At 37.2% G+C, this 27,073-nt stretch overlaps 1 protein-coding gene across 5 annotated transcripts in view; it reads left to right on the top strand.

Moving 5' to 3' along the window:
- Positions 1–4,797: 4,797 nt before the first annotated feature.
- Positions 4,798–27,073, top strand: part of LOC101718722 (disintegrin and metalloproteinase domain-containing protein 32) — a 117,325-nt gene continuing 95,049 nt past the window's right edge. For 2 of the 5 annotated variants that reach the window (XM_021236779.2, XM_087217357.1), the window contains exons 1-5: positions 4,811–4,984; positions 14,101–14,171; positions 18,723–18,784; positions 21,877–21,952; positions 26,819–26,895. In XM_021236779.2, the coding sequence (XP_021092438.2) occupies positions 18,729–18,784; positions 21,877–21,952; positions 26,819–26,895 (209 nt within the window). In that variant the 5' untranslated portion in view covers positions 4,811–4,984; positions 14,101–14,171; positions 18,723–18,728. Of the gene's footprint in view, positions 4,985–14,100; positions 14,172–18,722; positions 18,785–21,876; positions 21,953–26,818; positions 26,896–27,073 lie in introns of all 5 variants that reach the window. The other 3 variants (XM_021236785.2, XM_087217358.1, XM_087217355.1) reach the window with 2 other exon arrangements.

Genomic DNA, 27,073 nt, shown 5'->3' on the forward strand with positions numbered 1-27,073 from the left:
CTCTCATTCTTACATATTTAGAACACACAAGCTTGGAATATTAGACATCTAACAGGTTGATAGATATAATATTTTCATATCTCATCTCCTGTATAAATAGGATTTTTTTTCTTTTTGGTACCAGGGCTCCAACTCAGGACCTTGCATTTGAAAGCCAGGTGCAGTGCCACTGAGCTAAATCCCCGGCCCCCACAATTAGGAGTTTTTAACATAGATATATTCATACACTATTATCAGGTGTATGATCTATAAATCTTTTCTCCCTAGGTTGACTTTTCTCTTTCCTGATAATGTCCTTTTGTGCAGAAACCATTTTAAGTTTTATGAAGTCTTTTCCTATTTTTATCTATTTATTTATTTAGTTAGTTTTTTTGTTGTTGCTTTTGTGGTGCTCAGAACCCAGGGCCTCTTGCATGGTAAACAAATGTTCTACCACCAGGCTACATCTCTAGTCCTATTTTTTGTTATTGTGGGTTATGCTTTTGATATTTTATCTAATAATCCACTGTCAAATTCAACATGAAGAATTTACCCTATATTTTCTTACAAGAGTTTCCTATTTTTTCTTGTTAAATTTAGTTTATCCATTTTGGCCTAATTTTTGTACATGATGTGAGTGAGGTAGGCATCCAACTTCATTACTTTGGATGTGGAAATCCATGTGTCAGAGTTGAGACCATTCTGTTACCATTAAATGGACTTGGCACCCTTGGAGGAAATTGTTTGTCTACAGATGTGTAAGTGTACTTTTAGACTATCAACTCATTGGTCTTTGTGTCCATCATTATGTTAGTACTACACTATTTTGATTACTATTGTATTTCGGTAAGTTATAAACTGTGAAGGTGAGTCCTCCAATTTTGTTTTTTATCAAGACTGTTCTGTTTATTCTAGTCCTCTTATAATTCTGTATGGACTTTAGGATCAGTCTTTCAATTTCAACAAAAAAAGGCTGTTGAAATTATATTAATGATTCTGTTGAGTTCATAGATTGCTTTGGGTTTTACTGACATCTCAACAAACATAGTAAGTCTTTGATTCCATGACTGTGACTTGTCTATTTACTCCAGGCACTTTAATTTCTTTCAGAAATGTTTTATAGCTTTCAGTGTAAAAGTTTGTCACTCTTGTTTTGTTTTGTTTGAATATTATTGTAAATGAAGTTGCTTTCTTAATTTTTTTCGATTGTTCATTGCTTCTGTGTTGAAACACAATTGATTTTTGTGTGTTCACCTTGTGCCCTATATAAGTCTTCTGAATTCATTGATTAGCTATAGCAATTTCTTTTCTTTTCTTTTTTTTTTTTTTGGTACTGGGAATTGAATCTAGGATGTTGGTCTTGAGAGGCAGGCGGTGGCACCACTGAGATAAATCCCAGGCCCCAGATCTAGCAATTTCTTAATGCGTGCTTTGGAATCTTGTGTGTACCTCCCCCCACCCCACACACATATAACCATATCATTGATTCTTTGTTGCCTTTTATTATTGTTTGAGTGCTATGGTAAGACCTCTGAGTCCTATGATGCATAGCACTGATAAAGTGGGCATTCTTTCTTTATTCTTGATCCCAAGGAAAAAGCTTTCAGTTTCCATTAAAGAACATTTAAAATTTCTTGCATATTGTTTCAGATGACATCTTTCATGTAGATAATTATAAATATTTAAAGCAGGTCCCTATAGCTGTTTTGAGATTTTTCCATTATGGAGAGTTGGGGTAGTTATGTATGAGCTTGGGGAAAATAATTTCTTAATTAGAATTTTTGTGTTAATGTAGCAATATTAGAATGTTTTGGTCAGTATTTATCTCATGTCACATGAATTTTTTCTTGGCCTTTATGTAGGCTCTTATAAAAAAATCCTGGATTTTTAATTTTTTAAATGTTTGCCTTTTAATTGTATACTTCAGTCTATTTATATTGATTGTAACCATTAATAAAATTTTCTAACATCTCATTTTACTATGTGTTGTCATTAGTTTTTTGATTTTGTTTCTTTTCTACATCCAATTCCTCATATTATTTTGGATTTATGTAGTTCCTTTTACAGTATGTTTCATTTTTCTTTTGTGTTAGTGTTTAGTGAAATTATGTTTACTTTTTCTAAACAACATGAAGACCTTATAATGCTTTAATTCTGATCACCTGTTACTGATTATATGCTATTGCTATCTAGTATTCTAATTCTTTCTTTACAATTTAAAAACATATGTATTACTATGTTGTATTATGAAATGTTTGTTTAAATTTGTGAGGCCATGCACTGACATTGTTAAGAGCATGAACTATTAGCCCAGCTGCGCAGCTTGAATTTGGCTTTGACACTCACTAGCTCTAAATTTAGGCAACTTTCTTATCCTTTTCTGTTCTTGATTTCTTATCTGTAAAATACTTTATAACAGTATAATCTCAAAGGATTTTGAGACAGGGTCTCACCAAGTCACTAAATTGCCCAGGCTGGTCTTTAACTTGAGATCCTCCTGCCTCATCCTCCCAGAGTGCTGGGATTACAGGTGTGAGCCACATGCCTGGCTCCATGGAGACTTTTTTTTTCTTCTACCATTACAAAGAATACACAATATTATCACTGGCACCCTTAGGAACAGGTGTTCCTTTGTTTAGTTAACATGGAAGTATCACCCTCTAGAGGGTTTATGTATGGTCTTAGAATCCACATTCCATGCAGCGTAGGCTCTTTGTTTTGCCTCCTATGTCTGTTACCTGCAAATGCAGACAGTAGCTTACTATCATAAGAAGACGCTCACAGGACCAGTGCTGCTCCAAAGTTTGAATTTTTATACTTGCTTATTATTTGGGGCCAGGTATAAAAGAAATGAGGCAATGGACCATAAAAACAGACTCAGATGATATCCAGTTAACAGTCATCTAAAATACTTCAAATAACTATGATAATTCTGCAGTGGAATTACTGTCAAGATTAAGAATTTCACCATAGAATTAAAAAATTCAAAAACAATCTGTTAGATTCTAGAACTAAAAGACAAAAACAAAAACACCCACAAGAGCTGAAACTAAAGATAGAAAAGAGGGCTTTAAAATTAGGAGAGAAGCAGAAAATTTAGTACAATTCACATCATGTGAAATGCATCTCATCTTGCTACCCCCAAAGTCCTGCCAACTCCAACTGCATGTCACATTGAGTGTCCTCATATATAGTCTTTATTATTCAGTATGAGTCCGTTGAAAACTAACTGAAATGAAGTGAAGATTGTATAAATTGGGAAACATTTATCAGCTAGTGTTTTAGCATGGTGTTAGAACAGATACTAGGATTGGATTGATGACAGAGTTAAGAAGGGTATCCAAGTGCTGGGGATTTAGCTCAGTGGTTCTGCTGCCTGCCCTGCAAGCGCAAGGACCTGAGTTCCATCCCCGGTACCCGCCCCCCCCCAAAGTGTATCCAAGTACTATATGAGGATGAGAGCAGACAAGAAGACACATAATCACATGGTTAACCCTCAGGGTGGATATTGTTTGAGGAGCTGAAATTTCAGCTGTGTACATAAACACAGCTAGGCTTACACAGCAGTAATGAGCTACCCATAAATTTTAACAACACAAGTGCTTCCTCCACTTAGTCGCCTTATTTATCTTTCACAAATTGTTTTACAATTTCATGTGCTATTTTTGAAAACATATAAGCTACAACCTTCACGGATTACTGATTATGGAGTAATACTGATATTCTGATTCCATTTTAGACTCTAATTGAATCTCTTTACCTATTGACTATATAATAATCTCAGAATATAAACTACCCTTATCTGTTGTCATGGAATGTGGAAGTGGTGTGATGTTGAGCTTGTCATGAATACAGCATTATTTCACTCGGGCCACATGCACTATGAACTATCTTTTCTCCCCCTCACAGGCCACCTCTACCACAACTGCAGATACTCTCAGGAAAACTTTCCCACACCCAATTTCTTTTGTATTCTTTCGGATTTATGTAGTTTCCCTTATGTCACATTTCATTTTTCTCCTGTGTGCTTAGGGATACTTTTAAATTAGATATAAAAATAAAATCTCTTTTAGAGGTTTTCCTACAGTTTTCCGCTTACGCATCTAATGTAATGTGTAAAGTTACGTTTATTTTCCAAACAATGCGAGGACCTTAGCATGTCTTGGTCCTGATCACCTTCGCAATATGCCACTGTCTGGGATTTCAAATATTCTTTATTTTTTATTATTTTAGTTCATTAGTTCACTGTGTAGTACATGATGTTTATATTCCTTGTGTGGAGTTGGTACCTGACACATCTTCATTCCTTTTTTAACCCCTTCCCGCTTCTCTCCCTCTCCCTCTTGGTCCCCTTCCCCTGTGAAAAGCTCTTTCCCTACTTCCTATTATCTCTTATTTTGCTCCTTATTTTTCCTCTGGTTCTCCTGTGGGAGACACCACACGACATTTAGGCTTTGTGTCACGCCCTCTTCCCTCGTCCCGCGGGCTCCTCCCGCCTTGGCGTCGCGGCTGCGCCGGCACTGGACGCGCGCGTCGTCCGTGGGGACGCGGGGCGCAGACTGCGCTCCTTTCCGGGCAGCAGGGGCCGTGGCCAGGCGCGGCCGCCGTGAGGGACGCGGAGCGCGGGCACCAGGCCCACGCGGTGTCAGGACCCTCCCGGCCCGCAACGGCTGCTCCGCCCGCCGCCCATCGCCCGCCGCCCATCGCCCGCCGCCCATCGCCCGCCGCTCGGAGCCGCCGGGGCCGCCATACCGCGCCCACCTCTGTCGCTGCTGCTACTGCTGCTGCTGCGCTCCGGGCTGCGCCTAGGGGCGGCCGTCGGTTCGGAAGCCGCAGCGTGGGGGCGCCGTAGGGCGGGCGGCCTTTTTGGGCGGGTCGTACGCTCAGACGCTGACTTCACTCCGAAGCACCAGGAGGGCCCTGAATTTCGCTCAGAATGAAAGGACCGCCTTCCTCAACCTTGGTCTGAGCTGGCAGGGCGCGCCAGGCAGCTGCGCGTCTCTAGGTACAAAAATCGTGGGAGGCCGTGGAGGGGCACTGCGGGCCTCAGAGCTGCTGTCGCTGTCTCTTGCGGGACGTTTAGTCTGAAGAATAGGAAGAAAATCCAGCTTGTGTATTTGATAAAGGGAGGAGTATTTCCATAGGCTTTCAGATTACAGTATTCTTTGTGTACTATAACTTGACAAATGGCAATGGTTAATTGTGGTGTCGAATCTGAAAAATATCAATGAGCTTTTCTTAATATGCCACATTAAAATTTGTTCATCTATGCATATTGAACATTGATTTTTACTTATTTTTAAAATGTATTATCTAGTTTAACTTTTCAAAAATTTCAATTGTGGGAAAGCACCTAAAATGAAATTGCGTTGTATCAGGTTATTGTTGGTAAAAAAAAAAAAACCCCACAAAAATTGTTTTTAAGTTGTTTTCAGTTCACAGTAAAACTGAGTGGAAAGTAAAGAATTCCCAGATAGCCCATATCCCTTCCCAACTCTCTCAACGTTTGGCTCTGCAGAGATGGATTTGTTAGAACTGAGGAATTTACATCGACATATCCTTACTATCAAGTCTCTAGCTTACGTTAGGGTTCATTGTTGGTGTTTCACAGTCTGTGGTTTTGACAAATGTGTAACAACATGTGCCCACTCTTGTAGTATCATGAGTCAAAAATTCTCTGTGTTGTGCCTGTTCATCCTTTCCTCCCCCATTAGCCTTAAACAATTTTCGACAATGCTCATAGCTTTGCGTTGCCTAGATTGTCATATAGTTTGAATCATACAGTGTGTAGCTTTCGGATTGGCTTTTTCTTTGTAATATATATTTGTAATATATATTTTAGGTTCCTCTGTGTCTTTCCATGGCTTGATAGCTCATTGCCTTTTAGCCATGAAAAATATCTCACTGTCTAGATCAGTGATAGTGAACCTGTGGCACACAGGTTATTGTGTTTTAAGACAAAAGGTACTAATGTAGAGTTGGCACTTTGGGATACATAAGTGGGTTTTGGGTTGCAGATTGGCACTCAGTCTCTAAAAGGTTCGCCATCACTGGACATGGTCTATCATTTATCCATTGATCTACTGAAGGACATTCTGGTTTCTTCCAAGTCTTGGCAGTTACAAATAAACGTCCGTGTGCAGGTTTTTGTGTGAGCGTGAATTTTCAACTTCTTTGGATAAATGCTGAAGAGTCATTAGAGGATTGTATTTAAGAGTATGTTTATATTTATAAGAAATCACCAAACTGTTTTCCAAAGTGGTTATACCTTGTGGAGTCCTGCCAGCAGTGAATGAGTGTCTGTTGTTCTAAATTCTGACCAGCATTTGAGTGGTCAGTATTTTGGATTTTGGTCATTGTAATAGGTGTGTAGTAGTATCTCATTGTTGTTTTAATTTACAGTTTCTTAATGACACATGTATCAGTCTTTTTATATGCTCACTTTCCCTCTGTGTACCTTCATCAGCTAAAAGCTGGTTAAATGAATTGCATACAATAGTTTATTTCTTACATTTCCTATTCTCTGCTTTCAGATTCCTTTTCCTACAATTTGTCAAAACATTCCTTGATTTTTAACTTCATGTGTTGAAGATAATTGTAAAATTCATGTTTCAAATAACCATTAAAGCAAATGGTAGGATCCAGTCTTAGGTAATGGATCTAGTACATTAAATCCTAAATCGTAGGTAATAACTCCATATTAATAAATTTGTTCCCACCCCCGAATCATCTCCTGTTGGCTAAGGATCCTGCTAGGATTTTGTAGCACTTTGGTGTAAGAATTTTGTACTCTCAAAGCAATTTTTTGCAGTTTCTCCCTAGGCAAACTACAATACAACTTGGGGCGGGGGTGTTGAAACAGGATCTTGCTGTGTAACCCAGGCTGGCCTTGAACTCACAGCAATCTTCCCATCTCAGCCTTCTCAGTGCTGGGACTACAGCCTCTCTGGGGACAACTTAACTTCTGATAAAAGCTTGGAAATAATAAGAGTTTGTGGTGGTGAGCTACCAGTTATGGGGCTTCTGGTTCAGGTGAAGTCAGTGTAAGGTTTTATGCAGTGAAAGGCAGATTTCTTCAAATGGGGCTGAAGGCTGCTTGCTTCTCCAAGGAAAGCCCAGGAGATTGAGAAATTTTAAATTTCCTTTCAGCCCAAGTACACTTATCTCAGAAGTCTGGATCTTATTATTTCCTAAACAGTGAGTTTAATTTTTTTTCTGCCTAAAAATTTCTTTATGCCTCATTTTTTTCCCCCTTAAATTCTTTTATTGGTACATTTTAGGTATATAATACATTTACATTTATCATTGGGAACTTTTATCTTTACATGATGTATCTTGGTTGTTATTTTTTCCCCATTCCCTGCCCTCCCTTCACCCCCTCCACCCTTCCCCATTTATAAAGACTTTGTTTCCTTTTTTTCCATTTCTCATCATTTTTTCCTTTCCCTTCTTTCCTTTCCCCTGCCCCTCCCACTACCCCTACCCCTGTGGACCTTTTCTTCCTATTTTTCATTATTAATTATTCATTTTAATCATTGGTACATTTTAGGTATACAATATAATGACATTCATCATTGGAAATTTGCACCTTTACATAATCTCTTGGTTCTTATTTTTCCCTTTTGCCCAGCCCTCCCTTCAACCCCTCCATCCCTCCAACCCCTCCGTCCCTCCATGTTTACAAAGACTTTGTTTCCATTTTTCCATTTTCTCATATTAATTCCATTCCCTTCTTTCCTTTCCCCTACCCCTCCCACTTCCCCTTCCCCTTTGCCCCTTTTCTTCCTATTTCACATTATCTGTTATACCTTTTAGTCCTTATTTACACTTTCAGTTTCTCACACTAGAGAAACTAGTCAGTATTTACACATGTGTCCTGTTTATTTCACTTGAGTATCGCCTCAATGTGCATCCACATAGCTATAAATGTCTCTAATTTCTCATTTTTTATGGCTGAGTAGTACTTCATTTTATAAGAAAACACATTTTCTTTATCCAGTCTCCAGTTGATGGACATTTGGGCTGCTTCCAAGTTTTAGCTATTACAAATTGTGCTGCTGTGAACATGGGTGCACATATATCACTGTGGTATGATTCTTTTAAATTTTGGGGGAAGACACCCAGCAGGGGAATAGCTGAGTCAAATGGGACTTCCAGTCCTAGTTCTTTGAAGTATCTCCATACTGATTTCCATAATGGTTGCACCAGTCTACACTCCCGCCAGCAGTGGAGCAGTGTTCCTCTTTCCCCACAGCCCCACCAGCATTTGTTATTGGTTGATTTCATGATAGCAGCCAGTCTTTCTGGAGTGAGGTGGAATCTCAGTGTTTTTTTCATTTATATCTCTCGAATGACCAGTGACGTTGAGCATTTTTTCATGTTTATTTGCTATTTCTACTTCTTTGTCTGAGAAATGTCTGTTCATTTCAGATGCCCATTTTCGGATTGGGTCTTTAAATTTGGGAGGTCTGATCTTTTTAAATTCTTTGTAGATTCTATATAGTAGACCTTTGTCTGAGGAAGAGCAGGTGAAGATTTTTTCCCACATTGTGGTTTGTCTCTTCACATTGCTGGTGGTTTCTCTTGCTGTGCAGAACCTTTTTAATAAGAAGAGATCGATCCCACTTGTTGATTGTTTGTGCTAGTTCATGGGCAACTGAGATTTTTCCTCTACAGGAACAACAGACTCACTGAGAGCAAAATAGGGCAAACAATTCCTTTCACAATAGCATCCAAAAAACTGAAATACCTAGGAATCATCCTAACGAAAGAAATCAAAGACCTCTTCTCTGAAAACTATGGCACTCTGAAAAGAGATTGAAGATGATATCAGAAAATGGACAGACATGCCCTGCTCCTGAGTAGGAAGGATTAATATAGTGAAAATGGCCATACTTCCAAAACTGCTATATAGATTTAATGCAATTCCAATTGAGATCCCAGCAGCATACTTCATAGACCTCGAGAAAACAATCCAAAAAGTCATTTGGAGCAAGAAGAGACCCAGAATAGCAAAAGCAATTCTAGGTAACAGAGACATGGCAGGGGGTATCACAATCCCCAACCTGCAACTATACTACAAAGCTACTATGATAAAAACAGCATGGTACTGGCAAAGAAACAGGCTTGAGGACCAGTGGAACAGATTAGAAGATGCAGAAACAACTCCAGACACACTCAGTCATCTCATCTTCGATAAAGGAGTCAAACACCCTCACTGGAGGAAAGATAGCCTCTTTAATAAATGGTGCTGGAAAAATTGGGTTTTAACTTGTCAAAGATTAAAACTAGTTCTATGTTTTTCACCATGCACTAAACTAAAATCGAAATGGATTAAAGATCTCAATATTAAAATAGAAATGCTGAATCAGCTGGAACAGAGGTTAGGTAGAACTCTTGAAGACATTGGTGTGGGGAAAGATTTTATGAACAAAACCTCAGTGAATTTAATTTTAACATAGGAATTCTTGTGACATTGCACATTTACATTAGCTTTGCAACTCTTTAACCCTTACATCCTGATTCTTACGCATGTTTGCCCTGTAGCCATAGGAAATACAGAATTTCTGTAAGGCCAATGCACAGAACTTCAGATGATTCAATGGGTTTGAACTTGGGAGTCTAACATCTTAAGTTGCTTCATTTTCTCTATTCTCTTCAGGCAGCCTAGCTCACTGTCTGTGTCATTACTTAGGTTATTGTAGGAATTAAGTAGCCCCATAGTCACTTAGTCTCCTAACACCTTACTCCTTAACCTCACATCATCTCCTGCCACCACAAGGGACAGAGAACATGCACTGTGATGCCACTGATTCTGTGTCCCACATCCCTCTAGCAAGGTAGCTACCATGCGGTCATCAAACAGGTACTAATTTAGACCCAGGAGCTCCATTTTAAGGGTCTGTTTTCCTGGGCTACTGTCCTTGCCAGTTTGGGTGACAGTTTAGCCTCCAGCATGAAATAACAGTGAGTACTCAAGGATTTCATTCAAGTGTTATGAAAGGACTAGTCAATGAGGTATGGGCAGCTTTAAGGAAACCAGTGAAGGCTGTTAACCCTACTGTGAAAATATGTTACCATCCTAAAGAAAGAAGATGATATTATTGGAACCTGGTGAGAGACATAGCTGTTGAAGAGAGCAGTTGTGACTTGGAGACATTCAACTATATTCCAAACAGCCTGTTCTGAATTGATAGTGGAAAAAAAAAAAAGCTTGACTTTGTTTTCTCCCTCTGATTTTTGCCAGTGCCTCTCACTGGCTGACCTCATCCAAATCCAATGGGCAAAGGATCCTACATATGCAATCTGTGGAGTCTCTTGGGCGGAGCAGGGCAGAGAAAGGACAAGGGGATTGATAGCCAGCCTAGAATACATGTGTCTGTTTCTGGACTCTATTCCATTGATATGTCTATCCCTGTAGGGACAGGGGTCATAGGCAGGAAAAAGAATAAAATAGGATCTCATTAAGCTTTATTAAACCTTACTAAAGGCAGCTTTTTGCTTCTGCAGCTAGACTCTAGGAATTAGACAAAGGTAAAGAGAGACAGAGACAGAGATGGACATAGAGATGGAGATGGAGATGGAGCTGGAGATAGACAGATGGAGACAGAGATCAAGAGACTAGAACTGGGAAGATGCCAGGTAACATAATTAACATAAGAATTTAGCAGGCAGAGTGGAAAGGCAAAACAGGGATGTAGCCAGGAATATGATGGCCAAGGTAGTCAGCCCCCCACTCATCTCTGATAAAATGCAAAGGAGATCAGAGACAACTACCTGAGGACTCTTATTTAATATATAAAGCACACATGTCCCTTAATCATTAACTCTAAATTACCTTTCTGTGAGCCCCTGAGGCATTATCCATCACAAAGGGACAGGGAAAAAATCAAATAGCCAGGTAGAATGTAGATAGAGTTGCCCAGGTTAGGATCAAAGACAGCCAGAAAGCCAATCAGATAGTGACAACTTCTAAGTGTCCATGTGAAGGGTCGGAGAAATAACTAATGCATAAAGGGAGCTGAAGACAAAAATCCATGAGTGCCCCCTACTCTGTTCTCTTTGAGTAGCTGTCTATCTTTTTTCTTTTCCATTTTTTTTTCAAATAAATTGTTTTCCCTTATTTTAAACTCTGCCTTTGTGATGTATTACTGAAGGTGAGAGTTTCTGATTTCAGCAGGATCCCAGTAACTGCGTGTTCAAGCACAGCAGTGGTGTAATGTGGCATGGCACAGTGTGTTGCACATTCCTCCCCAGAAATGATACCTCTATGACCAACTAAACTCAAAATTACTGTAAAGATAATTTAAATAAATTACTGTAAAGATATGTTTTATTTCTATGGGGGGAAGGAAGAGGATAAATAAAACTTTTCAAGTATCTCCAGGAATTTCATAATGACCTGGTGAAGAAGGTGCATAGCCATTACTCTTAAGCAAAAATGCAAACTTATTTTAGGAATTCTTGGGTTATTCGAACATGTAAAGCAACCACTTTTTCTGTCAGTGGTTTCATACGGGTGCCAATGCCTGTACTGATTTGCTTCAGCAGAGAACATATTTGGAATTATATTTTATTATGATCATTGCCAGATTAAATTTAAAACAATTCTTTGCCTTTTTCTGTTGCTTACCCATCATTTTGTAGGCTAAACAAGTCAAATAAGATTATGATAGGAATCACCACCTTTGTATATTTCAGGTTTCTCATGGTGGGACTGATTTCTGTATTCAGAAAGACTGTGGCTTAATATTTTGGTGATGGTAGAGATGATATTTAGGGGCTTCCATTTGGCCCTTTCTTACATAACAACCCTATCATGTGGGTCAGGGAGGCAAAGTATGAATTTCACAACTTATTACTTGTGCTTCTTTATACAAACTGCTCCCCTATGGGGAAAATATGATAGAGTTGATTTGTAGACCCATAGATACAGTCATCTGTTTGAACTTAAATTTCATTGAGATCTTCCAAGCACTCATTTTCCTCAAGTGAACCACAGCAGTATTTTAAGTTTTCAAAAATCAAGTTAGAGCCCTTCCTTCCTTCCTTCTTTTCTTTCTTTCTTTCTTTCTTTCTTTCTTTCTTTCTTTCTTTCTTTCTTTCTTTCCTTTCTTTCTTTCTTTCTTTCTTTCTTTCTTTCTTTCTTTCTTTCTTTCTTTCTTTCTTTCTTTCTTTCTTTCTTTCTTTCTTTCTTTCCTTCCTTCTTTCTTTCTTTCTCCTTCCTTCCTTCCTTCTGTGAGACTGCATAACCTTTGCCCCTTTTTTCTCCAGCCCCATTGTGATTAAAATGTGTTAATAGATAGAGATGCTTGTTAGTCTAAGGATGCTAGATCCTCCCGCCCCATTGTGATTAAAATGTGAGTTGATAGATGGAGATGTTTGTTAGTCTAGAGATGCTAGATAGGGATCTGTAACCAACCTAGGGTCCCAGAGTAAACTACTCAACTCTTTGTTTATCCAGAACTGTTATTCCAGACACCACAATTGTTAAAACAAGCTGCAGATGTCTGCTAACCATCAATATGTGACAGTCGTATGTTAACTTCCCCTTCAACCCCCTATAAAAACAGCCTCGGATTCTGAGCCAGTTGCCTCTCTAAGCTATTTTGCTTTGGGAGTGCCATCTGGCCAGACTAATAAAGGTCTGTTTCCCAACTTGGCTGGTGTGTTCCTTCCCGGGTGGTCTTCGCTGTAGTCAGCTCCTTGGAGCGTTTGGTAAGGCTTTTGGTCTTACATTCTGAAGGCACCACTGAGATTCCTGGGTATGCTTCACTAATCAGCTCCTTGGAGCATTTGGTAAGGCTCTCAGTCTTACATTCTGAAGGCACCACTGGGATTCCTGGGTGTGCTTCACTATAGTCAGCTCCTCGGAGCCTTTGGTAAGGCCCTCGGTCTTACACTTCCTTCCTTCCTTCCTTCCTTCCTTCCTTCTAGTACATGCTTGCAGTGCATAATGTTTACATTCCTTGTGAGGAGTTGGTGCATATACATAACACGTCTTCCTTTTTTTCATTCATTTTTCCTCCCTTCTGTCTGTCTCTTGGTCCCCTTCCCCTTTGAGAAAGATCTATCTCCCTACTTGCTATTATCAATCTTTTATTTTGCTCTTTATTTTTACTTTGGGTTTTCCATGTAAAGGAAACCATGTAATATCTTAGCATCTGGGTCTGATTTATTTCACTTAACATTATGGTTTCAAGATGCATCCATTTTCCTACAAACGACTCATTTATCTTTCTTTATGGCAGAATAGTACTCCATTTTGTCTAAGAACCACATTTTCTCTATCCATTCATCTGATGAAGGATCATAGAACTAAATGTTAAAATAGAAACACTTAACCTGCTGGAAGATAAAATAGATAAAACTCTTGAAGTCATAGGTGTAGGCAAGGACATTTTTAACAGAACCCCTATTGCACAGGAAATAGTACTAAGAATTAACAAATAGGATTGTATCAAATTAAAAAGTTTCTGCACAGCAAAAGAAACAGTCAACAGAGTGAAAAATCCTATAGACTAGAAAAAATTGCCAGTCCTCAGACAGAGGACAAATATCTAGAATATATAAAAAACTCAAAAATATTAGACCTCTCCTAATAAGAGATTGAATCAGAAAATGGGCAAGTGCAATGAAGTATATCTTTGATTGATATTTTTGCTCTATTTGTTCTGGGTTTGTTTGGGTTTTTTTTGGTACTGGGAATCGAACTCGGATCCTTGGCTTGCTAGGCAGGTGGTGGAACCACTGAGCTAAATCCCTGGCCCATTGCCTTATTCTGTTTCCTTCAGGAATAGCAAATTTTTTTGGAAGTTGAATATCTCCTCTCCTCCCCCTTTTTTTTGGTATTTCATAAGTATCTACTTTTCAAGTTAAATGTTGTTAAGGTTCATTTGTTTTGTTTTGAATATGTGACAGCTCATGAACTTGCATGCCACTCTCCTACAGAGGCCACAGTTGTCTTTGTAGCTCTCCCAATTTCTGTGCATGTGCTGGTAAAGTGAGTACTCAGGGTTTTTAAAGAAGTACGCAGTGTAGAACCATCCATAGTTATGTAAGTAATACAAGAAAATAGTCAAATTTAAGGCAAGTTGTTGACTTTTAAAAAAATTTCTTCAGGTTCTCAACGTTCATTCCTTCAAATCATATTTCCAGAGAAACTACAAGGAAATGCAAGCAGTAATTTACAAGTAAGATACGTAAATATTTTTACAACATAAATTATTATATGAAATTTCTTATTTTTATCATATAACTGTAAAATATATCATCATTATAATACAAGTGTAAATATCTAATATTATTGCCAATAAAGGTAATTTAAAGTTTTAATGGTAAAAGCAAATATATAAATAATAATGCTCTGCTTTGTTTAAAATTTATCATTTCTTCATGGTAAATTATTTTTAAAAGTTCACATATAGAAAATAATATAGAAGAATTAAGTGTCTTCTCTAAGTGATATCAAGGAGGTATCTTGGACATTCAGATGAGGAAAATAATGTTCTCCAAAACAACATTATCTTTTGACAACAGTTTTCTTCCTCACTCTTGATCCCTGTGCCTACCCATTCTCAGGCAAGAAGAAACCTTATATATTTTACTATTTTTATTAGGAAGGGTAATAGTTTATTTTATTCACTGATTTATTTAACATCTATTTCTCTGTAGAATTGCCGTGTAAATATACTACGCATCCTAGGAGAGTAAAGAGAAAGAAGAAACTGAACAAGCCTGACTTAAAGTGGCCAATCTTTTGATAATGCTTTGTTTTTTAGCAGATTTATTTAGGTATAATTTTCACACTACAGGATTCATCTATCATAAGTGCACAGCTCAATGATTAGTACATAATGAGGGTTGTGCAAACATGATCACAATCCAGTTGTAGAATATTTTCATAATCCTGCAACTTTCCCTCCTAGCTTGTGAACTTTGAATGTTGTCTGTCTTCTGGATTAAAACTGTTGTAGTGAGGGTATAATGATATGTCATTGTTGCTTTAAGGTACATTTCATCAATAAATAATGATGTTGAACATTTTTCATGAGTCTTTTTATCTATTTGTATAGCTTTCTCCCAAGTATTTATTCAATCATTTATCTGTTTTTTAATTATTTCTTTATTTTTGAGTTCTAGAGAGTCATACTGTATTCTGGATATGTTTTTATCAGTTGTATACCTTTAATTATTTCCCTCCAACTTGTAGTTTGCCTTTTCATTTTCTAAAGTGTTTGAAACATACTTTCAATTTTGATGACATCTTATCGTTTTGTCTTTTATGGATCTTGGCTTTGGTTTTGTCTTGAAAAGCTCCACTGTGTACCTGAATTGTGTCCCTTCAAAATTCATATGTTGAAGCCCTAACCTTCAGGTCTCACCTGAAACCAACCTACTGCCATGATGGTCTTGACTTCTGGGCTTCAGAATTTAAAAAAAATAAATTTATGGTGTTTATGTCACATATGTTACATTAACTCACTTATTTTACTATTTCTGGTTCTTTGAGATACCATCTGCTATGATTTCTTGTAAGTCTGAAGGTATTCTTTTAGTATTTCTACTAAAGCAGGTGTTTGTGTCACCATTTTAAAAGCACGGGTTTTGATGAATATAGAGTTCTTGGCGGGCAGGGTTTTTTTTTCTTTCAGCACATTTTATACCTCACTTCACTGCCTTTTGTCCTCCATTAATTATTTTAGAAGACAAATCTGTCATTAACTGTACTGATGCTTTGTTGTATGTGATGAGTCATTTTTGTCTTGGTATTTTGAAGATTTTTCTCATCATGTTTAGGTCTTATCAGATTGCCCAGGAAGTATCTCAATGTTTATCTTCTTGACTATTTACTCCTTACAGTTTATTGAGATTTGAGATGTGTAGATTAATGTTTTTCTTTAAATTTTGGGTGGTTTTGCCATAATTTGTTCAAATATTTTTCCTGACCTTATCTATTCTATTTCTCTCACATTTCTAGAACCTACATTTCTAGAACTGCCTTTACTCACATGTCAGTACTCTCACAGTTGTCTTACAGGATTCTCCTTTTTTTTTTTGGTACCAGGGATCGAACTCCAGACCTCGCGCTTGCGAGGCAGGTGATGACACCACTGAGCTAAATCCCTGGCCCCAGGCTTCTCCAGTTTTATTCACTGATCTTCAATATTTTTTCTCACTGTTCTCTAGAATAGGTAATTTTTATTGCCATACCATCAAATTTATTTATTCTTTTTATCAGATTCTACTGTTGAACTGCTTTGTTCAAATTTTGCATTTTAATTATTTTACTCTTCCACTATTGTTTTAAAATGATTGTTTTTTTTTTTCTCTATTTCTCTGAAGAATGCCATAAAGTTCTCATAGTGATTACATTGAGTCTGTAAACCACTTTAGGTATTGTGAACATTTAATAATAGTAAATATTCCAACTCATGAACATAGGATGCTTTTCCTTTTCTTTTTTCTTTTTTTTTATTTGTGTGTGTCTCTTTGATTCCCTTCAGTAAAATTTCATAATATTCATTCTAGACAGTTTTCAAGTTCTGGTCAAATTTATTCCTAAGTATTTTTTGTAGTTAATTTCTTTTTCAGGTAATGCACCATTGATATATAACATTGCTACTGATTTTCATGTTTGGATGTTTGCTGAATTAATGAATTGGTTTTAATAGCTTTTTGTGGAGTCTTGGAGTTTTCTATTTATAAGATCCTATCATCTGCAAAGAGTGGTGATTTGACACCTCCTTTCTAATTTGGGTGATCTTTATTTTTTTCATTTGCCTAATAGGTTCTGCTAGGATTTTGACTACTGTGTTGAATAAAAGTGGTAGAAGTGGAGTTTCTTGTAACAGAAGTTAGACAGAACTTTCATCTTTCCCTAAATGTGTTAGCTGTGTCCTTCTTGTACATGACCTGAAGTACATTTCTTCCCTAAGTATTTTGTTTAGAGTTTTTAATCATAATGGGATTTGAATTTCTTCAAATGCCTTTTCTGTATCTATTAAGGTAAAGGAAAAACAGTAATTATTAAGATATTAGTATAGCAAATATTACTTCCCTTACTTGTACTTGCATAATGGGATTTAGCATAAAATGGCTATATTTGCAGATAATTTGGAGAAATTTGGTGAAATCCTTAAAGCAAATAGAGGAAATTATAAGGTAGTTTACTAAACAATGATGTTAAATTTGTATTTTAATTTTTAACCTCTTAAAAATTACTATGATTTTGTTTTGGGAACATATTCATTCAAGAGCTACTTTGGATAACTACTTGCACATCAAGTCCACTAAAAAACTAGATAAAGATGCTTTAGCAAGTATACTTAATTATTACATTTAGACCAACCTCTCCAAGGAACTATTTTCTTATCACTGAGACTTTTAAAACTTGTTTACCCTTCTGCTTCAGTACAAGAATCTTTGCAGTATTTCTGTCTTCATATCTGTCATGCTTAATTTGCATTTTCCTCAATTTTTCTGTTTTAAAAAATAAATATTTAAAAATTTGAAAGAAATTGAGATATACAGAAAAAATATAGCGATAGCGGACAATTCTCATATGCTGTTCACACAGTTTCCTCTAATATGAAAATTTATATAGTTATGTTGATGCATTATGTTTGTTAAAACCAAGAAATTAACATTGGTATACATTTTGAATAGATAATACATTAAATACTATTTTCTTTGGGTATCAGTGGTTTTTCCAGTGATGTCCTTTTCCAGTTCCAGAATCTAAAACAGGATATCCCATTGCGCACCCTCCCTGTCTCCTTTGTTATGTTGCAGTCTTTCCTTGTCTTTCATGATCTTGACCGTTGTGAAGGGTACTGGGCAGGTATTAAGTAGAATGCCTCTCAGTTTGGCTTTGTCTGATATTCTTTCATCATTAAACTAAGGTTATGAGATTTAAGAACATTACCATAGAGGTGAAATGCTCTTAACATTACATCATATTGGATATATGATATCAATTTATTACTAATGACATTAACCTTCTGGTTTCATTTTTTTACCATTTGCTGACCTTTGCACAACTTGCCTTATCCTTTTGTTTGTGTGGTATACTGGGTGCTTTTTATTTTCACAGATCCTGGAGCATTTATCTTTTTTGTTGCCCTAGTGTTTGTGTCCTTTTCATTTTTACATGCTTTTTTCCCCCGTACAGATAATACTATTGCTTACCACATGTTCTTTTTTGCTAGGTAAAATCTTGTCCCTCAGATTCACTGATCTGTAAATATTCTAACCTACAGCTACCAGTATTCTAAATTGAAAATAGTAATGGTAGAGTCAAAAGCAGTATCAAATTTTGATCAAGAATCTTCCATTTAAAAAGATAGGAAATAGGATATCCTAATATGGAATATTTTTTTAAAAATTGTTAAATAATTTTTGTGCTTGGTACAGGAAGCTTCACTGTTGTAGAGTACCTTATTATCCCAACAATGCCATGTGAATAAACATTACAGCATAGAATATGGTCTCTCCTTTCATAGGAGTTTATGATTTAGTTACATGTAGATTACTCTTCTTATATAAATCCTTAGATTTGCTTATTGTTGGTGGAAATAGTGAGAATGTGTTAAATAATAAATGTTAAAACTCTAATATTTTGTTGAAGATTTTAAATCAGTCTTACATATTTTAAGCACTATTTGGAGGAATTAATTGATATAAAATTGTTTTGCTTCTTATATTAAATTCACTTTCACTCTTAGTTGTTCTTGACTTTCTAGGACCAGATGTCCTATATTATTGCAATAGATGAGAAACTGTGTACTGTGCACCTAAAGCCAAGGTAAGTTTTTTTTAGTTGAGAATTTCATTTTATGTCTATGAAATTTTTTCCTTGCAATAAAATGATGTATGAAAAATAATACAATTGTTGTTAATATTTTTTATCTGTTTTGGATGAACTGATGCTCTCTTGTGACCTAAATTTTTGGTCTTAAAATCTTATGTAATCTTTTGTGAATGGGGATTCAGAAATGAAAAAGTGGGGACCCACCTCTTGCAGACTGATATCATGATAGTTGGCAGGACTGGTTGGATCTCTGCAGCCAGAGTAGAGGGAAAAGAGGAACAGACCCCAGTCAGGGGAAATGTGAATCTGAATTGGAGAAGCTGTATATGAACTATTTGTGGGACATTCCAGCTGAAATAGTTAGTTGAAATTAATCTGGTTTTGAACATGGGAGAGAGATATGACTTTCAACATCCTTTATGATAAAATTCTCAACCATAGAAGGAATGTACCTCAATACAATAAATATCACATATAACAAATTCATATGTAATATCATATTCAAAGGTCAACAGTTGAAGGCTTTTCTCCAAGACCACCTAAGGTTAGTAATGAGACAAGATACCTACTCTAACTGAAATAGGAATGTTATCAGACCTCCAAATGACATAGGGGAAATATTATAACTCTAAACCTGCTAGATGTAAGATACACTGAGTTTGTGTTCCCCAGAATCAAAGAATGAATTCTAAGGAACAACAGAAGTTAAGAGTAGGAAATGTTTATTGAGAGATATAGATGCTGAGAGGTAAGAAGGGTCCCAAATGGGTGTCTGGGAACTGTGTTACAGGGGAAGTTTTATAGAACACAACCACATCAGTACAATGTGGGTTAAAGCTATGATCAACCCATAAAGTTACAAGTATAGTCGCTTAGGTAATAGTCATTCAATGGGGTAGCAAGTCACATAGCAAGTGTACATGGAAAGAACAGAGAACTTTTCAGGAAGATGATGGGCCTGAGGGTCTTGATCACATGCCAAGGTGACTTCTCTGATGTCTATCTAGACTACATTATACCAGGTATTACAACTTGTCTCATCCCTTGGAGAACTATGTAGGCCTAGTCATTTTATCTTTATATTGAGGCCTGACCTCCAACTGATGCACCTCCAGCCACAACTGTAATGTGTTTTTATCTTTTGGACTGACTCTCTCAAGAGTCCAGCCCAATCTGACTGCCTATAATATTTTTACCTAACTTAGCTGTCTATAATATAACCATGCCTGTTCAAGATAGTACCGGACATTCCAAACAGAACAGTTAGGCAAAATAAAGAAAGAGAGGGCATTCAGATTAGAAAGGAGAAGCTAAACTGTCCCTGTTTGTAGATAACATGATCACAATACATAAAAAAAACCTCAAAACATGTATATGGAATTACAGTAGACTACAAGTTTTCAAAGTTGCCTTAAGCAATACGAGCAAAGCTGCAGTCATCACACTAGCAAATTTAAAAATATACCACAGTTACAGTACCAAAAGCTGTCTATATAGGTAATACATATGCTCACAGAAATAAATGAGATATAAATGTAGTGGTGTATTTTAAAGATAAGAAAAAACAAAGAACTGAATACTGTGGAGCATTTAAGGGATGAAGGAAAGCTAGATGAAGGGATTTATATTAGTAAACAGGAAGACATGGGGAGTACCAAGAGGGAATAATATCATTAATACCAGAGCCAGTTGGCTAAAGGGGAGATGTAGTCAAGTGTGGAATGCTTCAGGGTAATATTGTTATAGGAAATAATACCAGAGTTGAAATATGAAATAATATATCTCCCAACATGTTAACGGTATGATATCCCAAGTTCTTGTTCTCTAGAAATCGAAGAATGAGTCCTAGGGCCAATGGAGGTTAAGAGTAAGAAGATATTTATTGATAGGAAAGCTCCTGAGGGGCACGAGGGGGACCTGAGTGGGTAGCCCGGGACCCCACTTTACAGAGGAATTTTATAGAGTGAAATTTACCTGGGTACAACGTGGGCCACAGCAATGAACATCCAATAAGGTTACAAATATAGTCACTTAGGTAATGGTGGTCCCATTGGGAAACAAGTCATGTAAAAAGCATGGATGAAAAGAACAAAGATTCTCCTAGGATGTGGTGGGTCCAGAGGTCTTTGGTCACTCACTGGGGTAGTTGATGTCTATCTAGGATTCATTAGCCCAGTGTGTACGTCTGGTCATTTTGTCTTTATCTTGAGGTGTTGTTTTCAGCTGATGTGTCTCCAGTGTAGCTGTGGTGTGTTTCACCTTTGTCCTGACCCTCTTGAGGACTTAGCCCTATCTGACTGCCTATAATATTTCTACTTAGCTCATCTATGTATAGTAATATTACTTGACCTCAGACTGCCTTTGGGAATTGACAAATAGGGAAATTTTGTGAAACAAAATTTAGCTGAGTTTTTCCAAAAGAAACTAATCTGGGTAGTCTACTTAAGTTTTATTGGGTTAGAGTCAGGATGAGGTGGGCAAGCCTAACTAAAATAGTATAATAAGTACAGGCAATCATAACCACAAAATCCTGAGCATAGACTTAAATTTTTAGCACCGGTACTAAAAATAAGACTTTTACCTAAGACTCTTCTACCTCCTTATGAAAGTAATATAGTCCACTATCCATGGTAGTGAAACATACAGTGAAAAAACAGCAGACTCATAATCTCACATCCAGTTCATGTCTTTATATTTTAAAATGCATTTTCCTTCTTCTTGTAGTCCTTTCTTATTGCTTTAAAGTTCATTAAGTCTGGAAACTTATTTTGAGTAACTGTATTATATTGAATAAAATATATTATATGTCAGAAGAAAACACTATCAAAGATTGACCTACTTTTTCTCTAAAGGTCCAGAGAGTAAATTTTTTTAGTCATTGAGGGCCATATTATCTCTGCCAAACTACTTTCTTCTGCTCTTTTAGCATAAATACACTAATAGATATTGCTGTTTTCCAATGAATCTTTATTTATAAAAACAAAGAAAGGGTAAGATTTGGCCTGAGGATGTCATCTTGCTGACTGCTGCTTTGTATGTTTGGAAAGAAAAACTTTTAAAATTCTGTCACTCTTATTTACATTTAGATATTTTCTAGCAAAGGATTTTATGGTTTATTCCTACAGTCAAGGCATTGTGAATTCTCAGTCTTCAGGTATTCAGGTAAGAATTAAGATCTATGTTTTATTAATTTAAAGAAATTATATTTAACAAATACTTTCCTAACAGAGAAGAATCTCAGTATTCACGGGATATTTTAAGGTATTTATGTAGATTTATACAAGGAGATCATGAAGAGGCTCATGCTCATCTTTGTGAGAAGATAGGTTGTACTCTTTGAGAAGAATGGATGTGCCTGACCTCAAAGGTTTCTTGCTGTTTTACAATTAAAACAGTTAATTTTGTATAGCCCTGAGTTGTTTGTCTCCCAAAATGAAACAATAAATTTGAGGAGAAAAGAAAGAATTTAGGAGAATGTTTATTAGAAATAATAAGAAAAAAGCTCTTCATCCATACTCATCAAGAGGGGAAAGGCATACTCTGTACTTTCTTTGTCTTGGCCTTATATAGATAGGTGGATTGTGGGGGCTCAGTTCAAAAGGAATGAGTTCAAAGTGTTAAAAAAGAAACTGATTATCTTGCATTTCTAATTTTTTTTAGTCCTGTTGAAGTTCAGGTTTAGAGGTAGGGAGGAGCTGTAAGAGCTGTTAATAAACTTAGCATACCCTGGATAAGGATCTTCTTCCTAGGGGGATGAGTCTTTATCTCTCTATTCTTGTTACAGGAAATAATGCTGGAGGTGAAATATGAAATATTATATCTCCCAACCTGTTAACTGTATATACGCTGAGTTCTTGTCCTCTAGAAATCAAAGAATGAGTCCTCGGAACAATGGAGGTTAAGAGTAGAAATAAATAGGACACATGTGTAAATACTGAATAGTTTCTCTAGTGTGAGAAACTGAAATTGTAAATAAGGATTAAAATGATTAAAATGAATAATTGATAATTTGAAATAGGAAGAAAAGGTCCAAAGGGGTAGGGGAAGTGGGAGGGGAAGGGGAAAGGAAAGAAGGGAAAGGAAAAATTATGAGAAAAGGGAAAAATGGAAACAAAGTCTTTGTAAATAGGGAAGGGTGGAGCGGGTGAAGGGAGGGCAGGGAATGGGGAAAAAATAAGAACCAAGATACATCATGTACAGGTACAAGCACCCAGTGATAAATGTAAATGTATTGTATACCTAAAATGTACCAATAAAAGAATTTAAGCCCCCCCCCAAAAAAATAGGAAGATATTTATTGATAGGATCCTGAGGGGCAGGAGGGGGACCTGAGTGGGTAGCCCGTGAACTCTGCTTTACAGAGGAGTTTTATAGGGTAAAACCCACGTGGGTACAATGTGGCCCACAGCCATGAACATCCAATAAGGTGTGGGACTGCATAACCTTTGTTCCTTTTCTCCAGCCCCATTGTGATTAAATGTGAGTTAATGGATAAAGATGCTTGTTAGTTTTGGGACACTAGGTAAAAATCTGTAACAGACCTAAAGTCCCAAAGTAAACTACTCAACTCCTTGTTTGCCCGCAACTGATGTTCCGGGCACCACAATTTTTAGAACAAGCTGCAAATGTCTGCTTACCATCAATACATGATAGTCGACCACTAACCTTTGTCCTCTTTTCTTTAATTCTATATGTTAACTTCCCCCTCAACCCTCTATAAAAACAGCCTCAGACTCTGAGCCAGCTGCCTCTCTAAGCTATTTTGCTTTGGGAGTGCCATCTGGCCAGACTAATAAAGGTCTGTTTTATTTTCCAACTTGGCTGGTGTGTTCCTTCCCGGGTGTTCTTCGCTACAGTCAACTCAGAGTGTTTGGTAAGGCTCTTGGTCTTACATTCTGGAGACACTGCTGGGATCCCCGGGTGTGCTCCACTTCAGCTCCTTAGAGCATTTGTTAAGGCCCTCGGTCTTACAAAGGTTACAAGTATAGTCACTTAGGTAATGGTGGTCGAATTGGGAAACAAGTCATGTAAAAAGCATGGATGGAAAGAACAAAGATTCTCCTAGATGTGGTGAGTCCAGAGGTCTTTGGTCACTCACCAGGGTGGTTGATGTCTATCTAGGATTCATTAGGCCCAGTGTTTGTTCTTTGAGGAAGTATGTAGGTCTGGTCATCTTGTCTTTATCTTGAGGTGTTGTTTTCAGCTGATGTGTCTCCAGTGTAGCTGTGGTGTGTTTCACCTTTGTCCTGACCCTCTTGAGGACCTAGCCCTATCTGACTGCCTGTAATATTTCTATCTAGCTCATCTATCTATAATAAACTCATCCCAACCTTTTACCCTTTGTCCTTGTGTTTTCTTCTACATTTTTATGCTTAACAAGCTGCTTGATTAACTGGCTACATGAATTAACTTTTTTTTTTTTGGTACCGGGGATCCTACTTGGATCCTTGCACTTGCGCAGCAGGTGGTGAAACCACTGAGCTAAATCCCCAGCCCTGAGTTAACTTTTTATCTTACCCCATAGTTAAGCTGCTCTACCTACCTACAATAACTAATTTACTACCTTTTGAGATTTGCTGGGTCCTGGCTTATAGCCTAGAATATGGTTTTGTTATACTTAATTGGGAAAGATTATAGAGAATCACCACCACTCTGAGCCAAATTTGAGTCCTTTTTTGTTGTCAGCTGGTGTTTGAGAGTGGCTCAAGCCTAGAAAACTCTTGAGGAGGAAAAGCAGCTTGCAGGGTTCTTTTAAGGCTCTTCTAATTGGGGAGGGCTCAGAGAGAGGGGCAACGCAAGTGAAATTTCACAGGAGCAGAACTTTGCTAAGTTAGTGGAGGTCAGGGGAAGTTTCACACAATTTAGTTGAAACAAAATATCGCATAGGTGAGGAGTATCCTGTTCACAAGTTTGTAAAGATACCATACAGTTGCAAATTGCTCTACCAAATGGGAAGGTATAAAGATAACATATAGTTGCACAAAGATAACATATAGTTGCAGACTGCAGGATGTGGCAATCTGTCATGTATTAACTGAGGGGACTCCAAAGCGGGGAAGGGGAAGGAACTACCCAGAATCATTCGACTTTACACAAATGGAGTCAGGTTGGCTATCACAGTTTCATTTTTGTAAATGCTCCAAGTATGTTTTAAAAATGTATTCTTCTCTTTCAGATATTGCATTCTGATACTTATATAATAGATTTGCAAGTTTGTTAACTCAGGTTGAAGAAGAATTGTCAGGACTAGTCAGCAAGAGGCCCAGAAAGGACTCATTCTGCAGAATTTCAAATTATTCACTCAAAGAATATAGTGTGGGCCCTAGAGAGAGAAAGGGGGTGGGAGTGGGGAGACAGAGAGAACGAGAGAGAAAGAGAGAGAGAGAGGAGACAGAGAGGAGAGAGAGAGAGAGGAGAGAGAGAGAAGCTTAGTACAGTTGGGAACTGGGAATGTTTGTGTTTTTGGTGTTGGAAATTTGTGGAATTTGTGAATCTATGGGAAGTCCTGTCTAGGTATTGGAAAAGGATGGTTCACCCACAGAAAGAAATAGCTCAGTCAAAGGGGAAGGCCTATTTTTATAGGTGAGGAGAGGTAATCTATTCACACATGAAAGAAGCCCATTTGCAACTAAAAACAGAACAACTGAAACCATTTGCAGGTGAAAGGGAATTCTACAGGCTTATTGTGTTCTGGAAGAAAAGAAAGAAAAAAATCTTAACTGGGTTTGTGTCTTGAAGCTGCAGTTTTCATTTTAAAAATCATTTTTCCTTTTTTCTTTTCTACTTATCTTTATTTCTTCTATCCTACCTTATGTTCTACATATGGTAATTGGTTGATTACCAACTATGCTGTTCATACCTGCAGATTTTGAATGCTTTATTTATCAGTTACTGAGAAAAATTACGTTGAAAAATATTTTAGTAATATTGTGAATTTTATATTTTTGCTGCTCTTTCAAGTTTAGCTTTATAGTTTTTGAAGCTATATTATGTAGTGAATACAAATTTAGAATATTTGTACCTTCCTTGTGAATTGAAGCCCCTATCATTATGAAAGGTCTCTCCTTACCTCTAGTAATGCTTATTGCCTTAGAGTCTAGATTTTCATTATTACTACAGATTTCATGTCATCTTTTGAGATTGTGTTGGCAGCGGATATCTAGCACTTCAGTTTTCTGTTATTATTATAGAATTTTATATGCAAGAATATTGAGACCAGGAGATAGACAATCAATAGGCAGCTAGAATAGGGACCTGAGTAAACCAAGATAAGCCCTGGGAGAACTGGAAAACAAGAGAGAGAGACTCACTGAGGTCTGGCTTGGGGAGCTAGAGGACACCTGTTCTCCTGACATCAGAGGCCTAGCTAAAAATGGCAACCCCATTGTTTCAAAGGGCAAGGGGCTAGGGAAACTGAGATAAGCCCTCAGAAATTATGATGCAAGGTAAGTCTGTTCTGATGTCAGAGGCCTAGGTAAAAATAGCAGCCATGTTGATTCATTGTTTCATTTTTCACACACCCACCAAAATAGCCCAGCAAAGTACAGGTAACCCCCGGAAGGTGAATGCACCCTCAGTATCTTCCCTTGGAGCCTCTCTTGGCTAGCAAGAGCTCTTCTTTGTTTTCCCTAGTAAACTACTCTCTATATTCCCCATTTTCTGTGTTCATGGACTTCATCCTTCATCACCCTTAGGACAAGAGCCCAGAGAGAAAGTTGGTGTACTTTTAAAGATATCCTGATTCATAATTTTTAATTGATCATCTAAATTTATAAACTGGAAAATAATTTTACCTAATGAAATAACATATTGGAGGTCCACTAGAAAATAATAATCCCAAGCCACCAATAAGCAGAGCAGTAAAAGTGGAAAGTAAGCATTTTTTCCCTGAATTTCACTTTGCTCATACAATTGTAAATCATGTTGCCTGTGAACGATATTGAGAAAGTGTTTTCAAGCATTGAAGTAGAAAATCCTTAGAAAGTTTGTCAATTCCTACATAACCACTTCATGTTTTTTCTTTCCTAGTCTGAATGCTGCTATCAAGGATATGTCAAAGGATATCCAAATTCTCTTGCCATACTCAGCGCCTGCTCTGGACTGAGGTTATTTCTTTTGTTGATTATAGAATGGTTATGATATTTTTCTGCAGTGAATTTATTCTCTTTATATCAAGTGTGTAGCTGGAGGAAGATTTCTATTTGAAACTGAGATTTTGCGAAGAACATCCTCTGCTGAACTCCTTCCTCCTGCTTTTATTTATTCTAGCTTTCCTCACTGAGC

The sequence above is a fragment of the Heterocephalus glaber genome, unplaced genomic scaffold, assembly GCF_053883595.1.
Source record: "Heterocephalus glaber isolate CG9 unplaced genomic scaffold, H.glaber_assembly_v1.0 deba00001461, whole genome shotgun sequence".
Taxonomy (NCBI): domain Eukaryota; kingdom Metazoa; phylum Chordata; class Mammalia; order Rodentia; family Bathyergidae; genus Heterocephalus; species Heterocephalus glaber.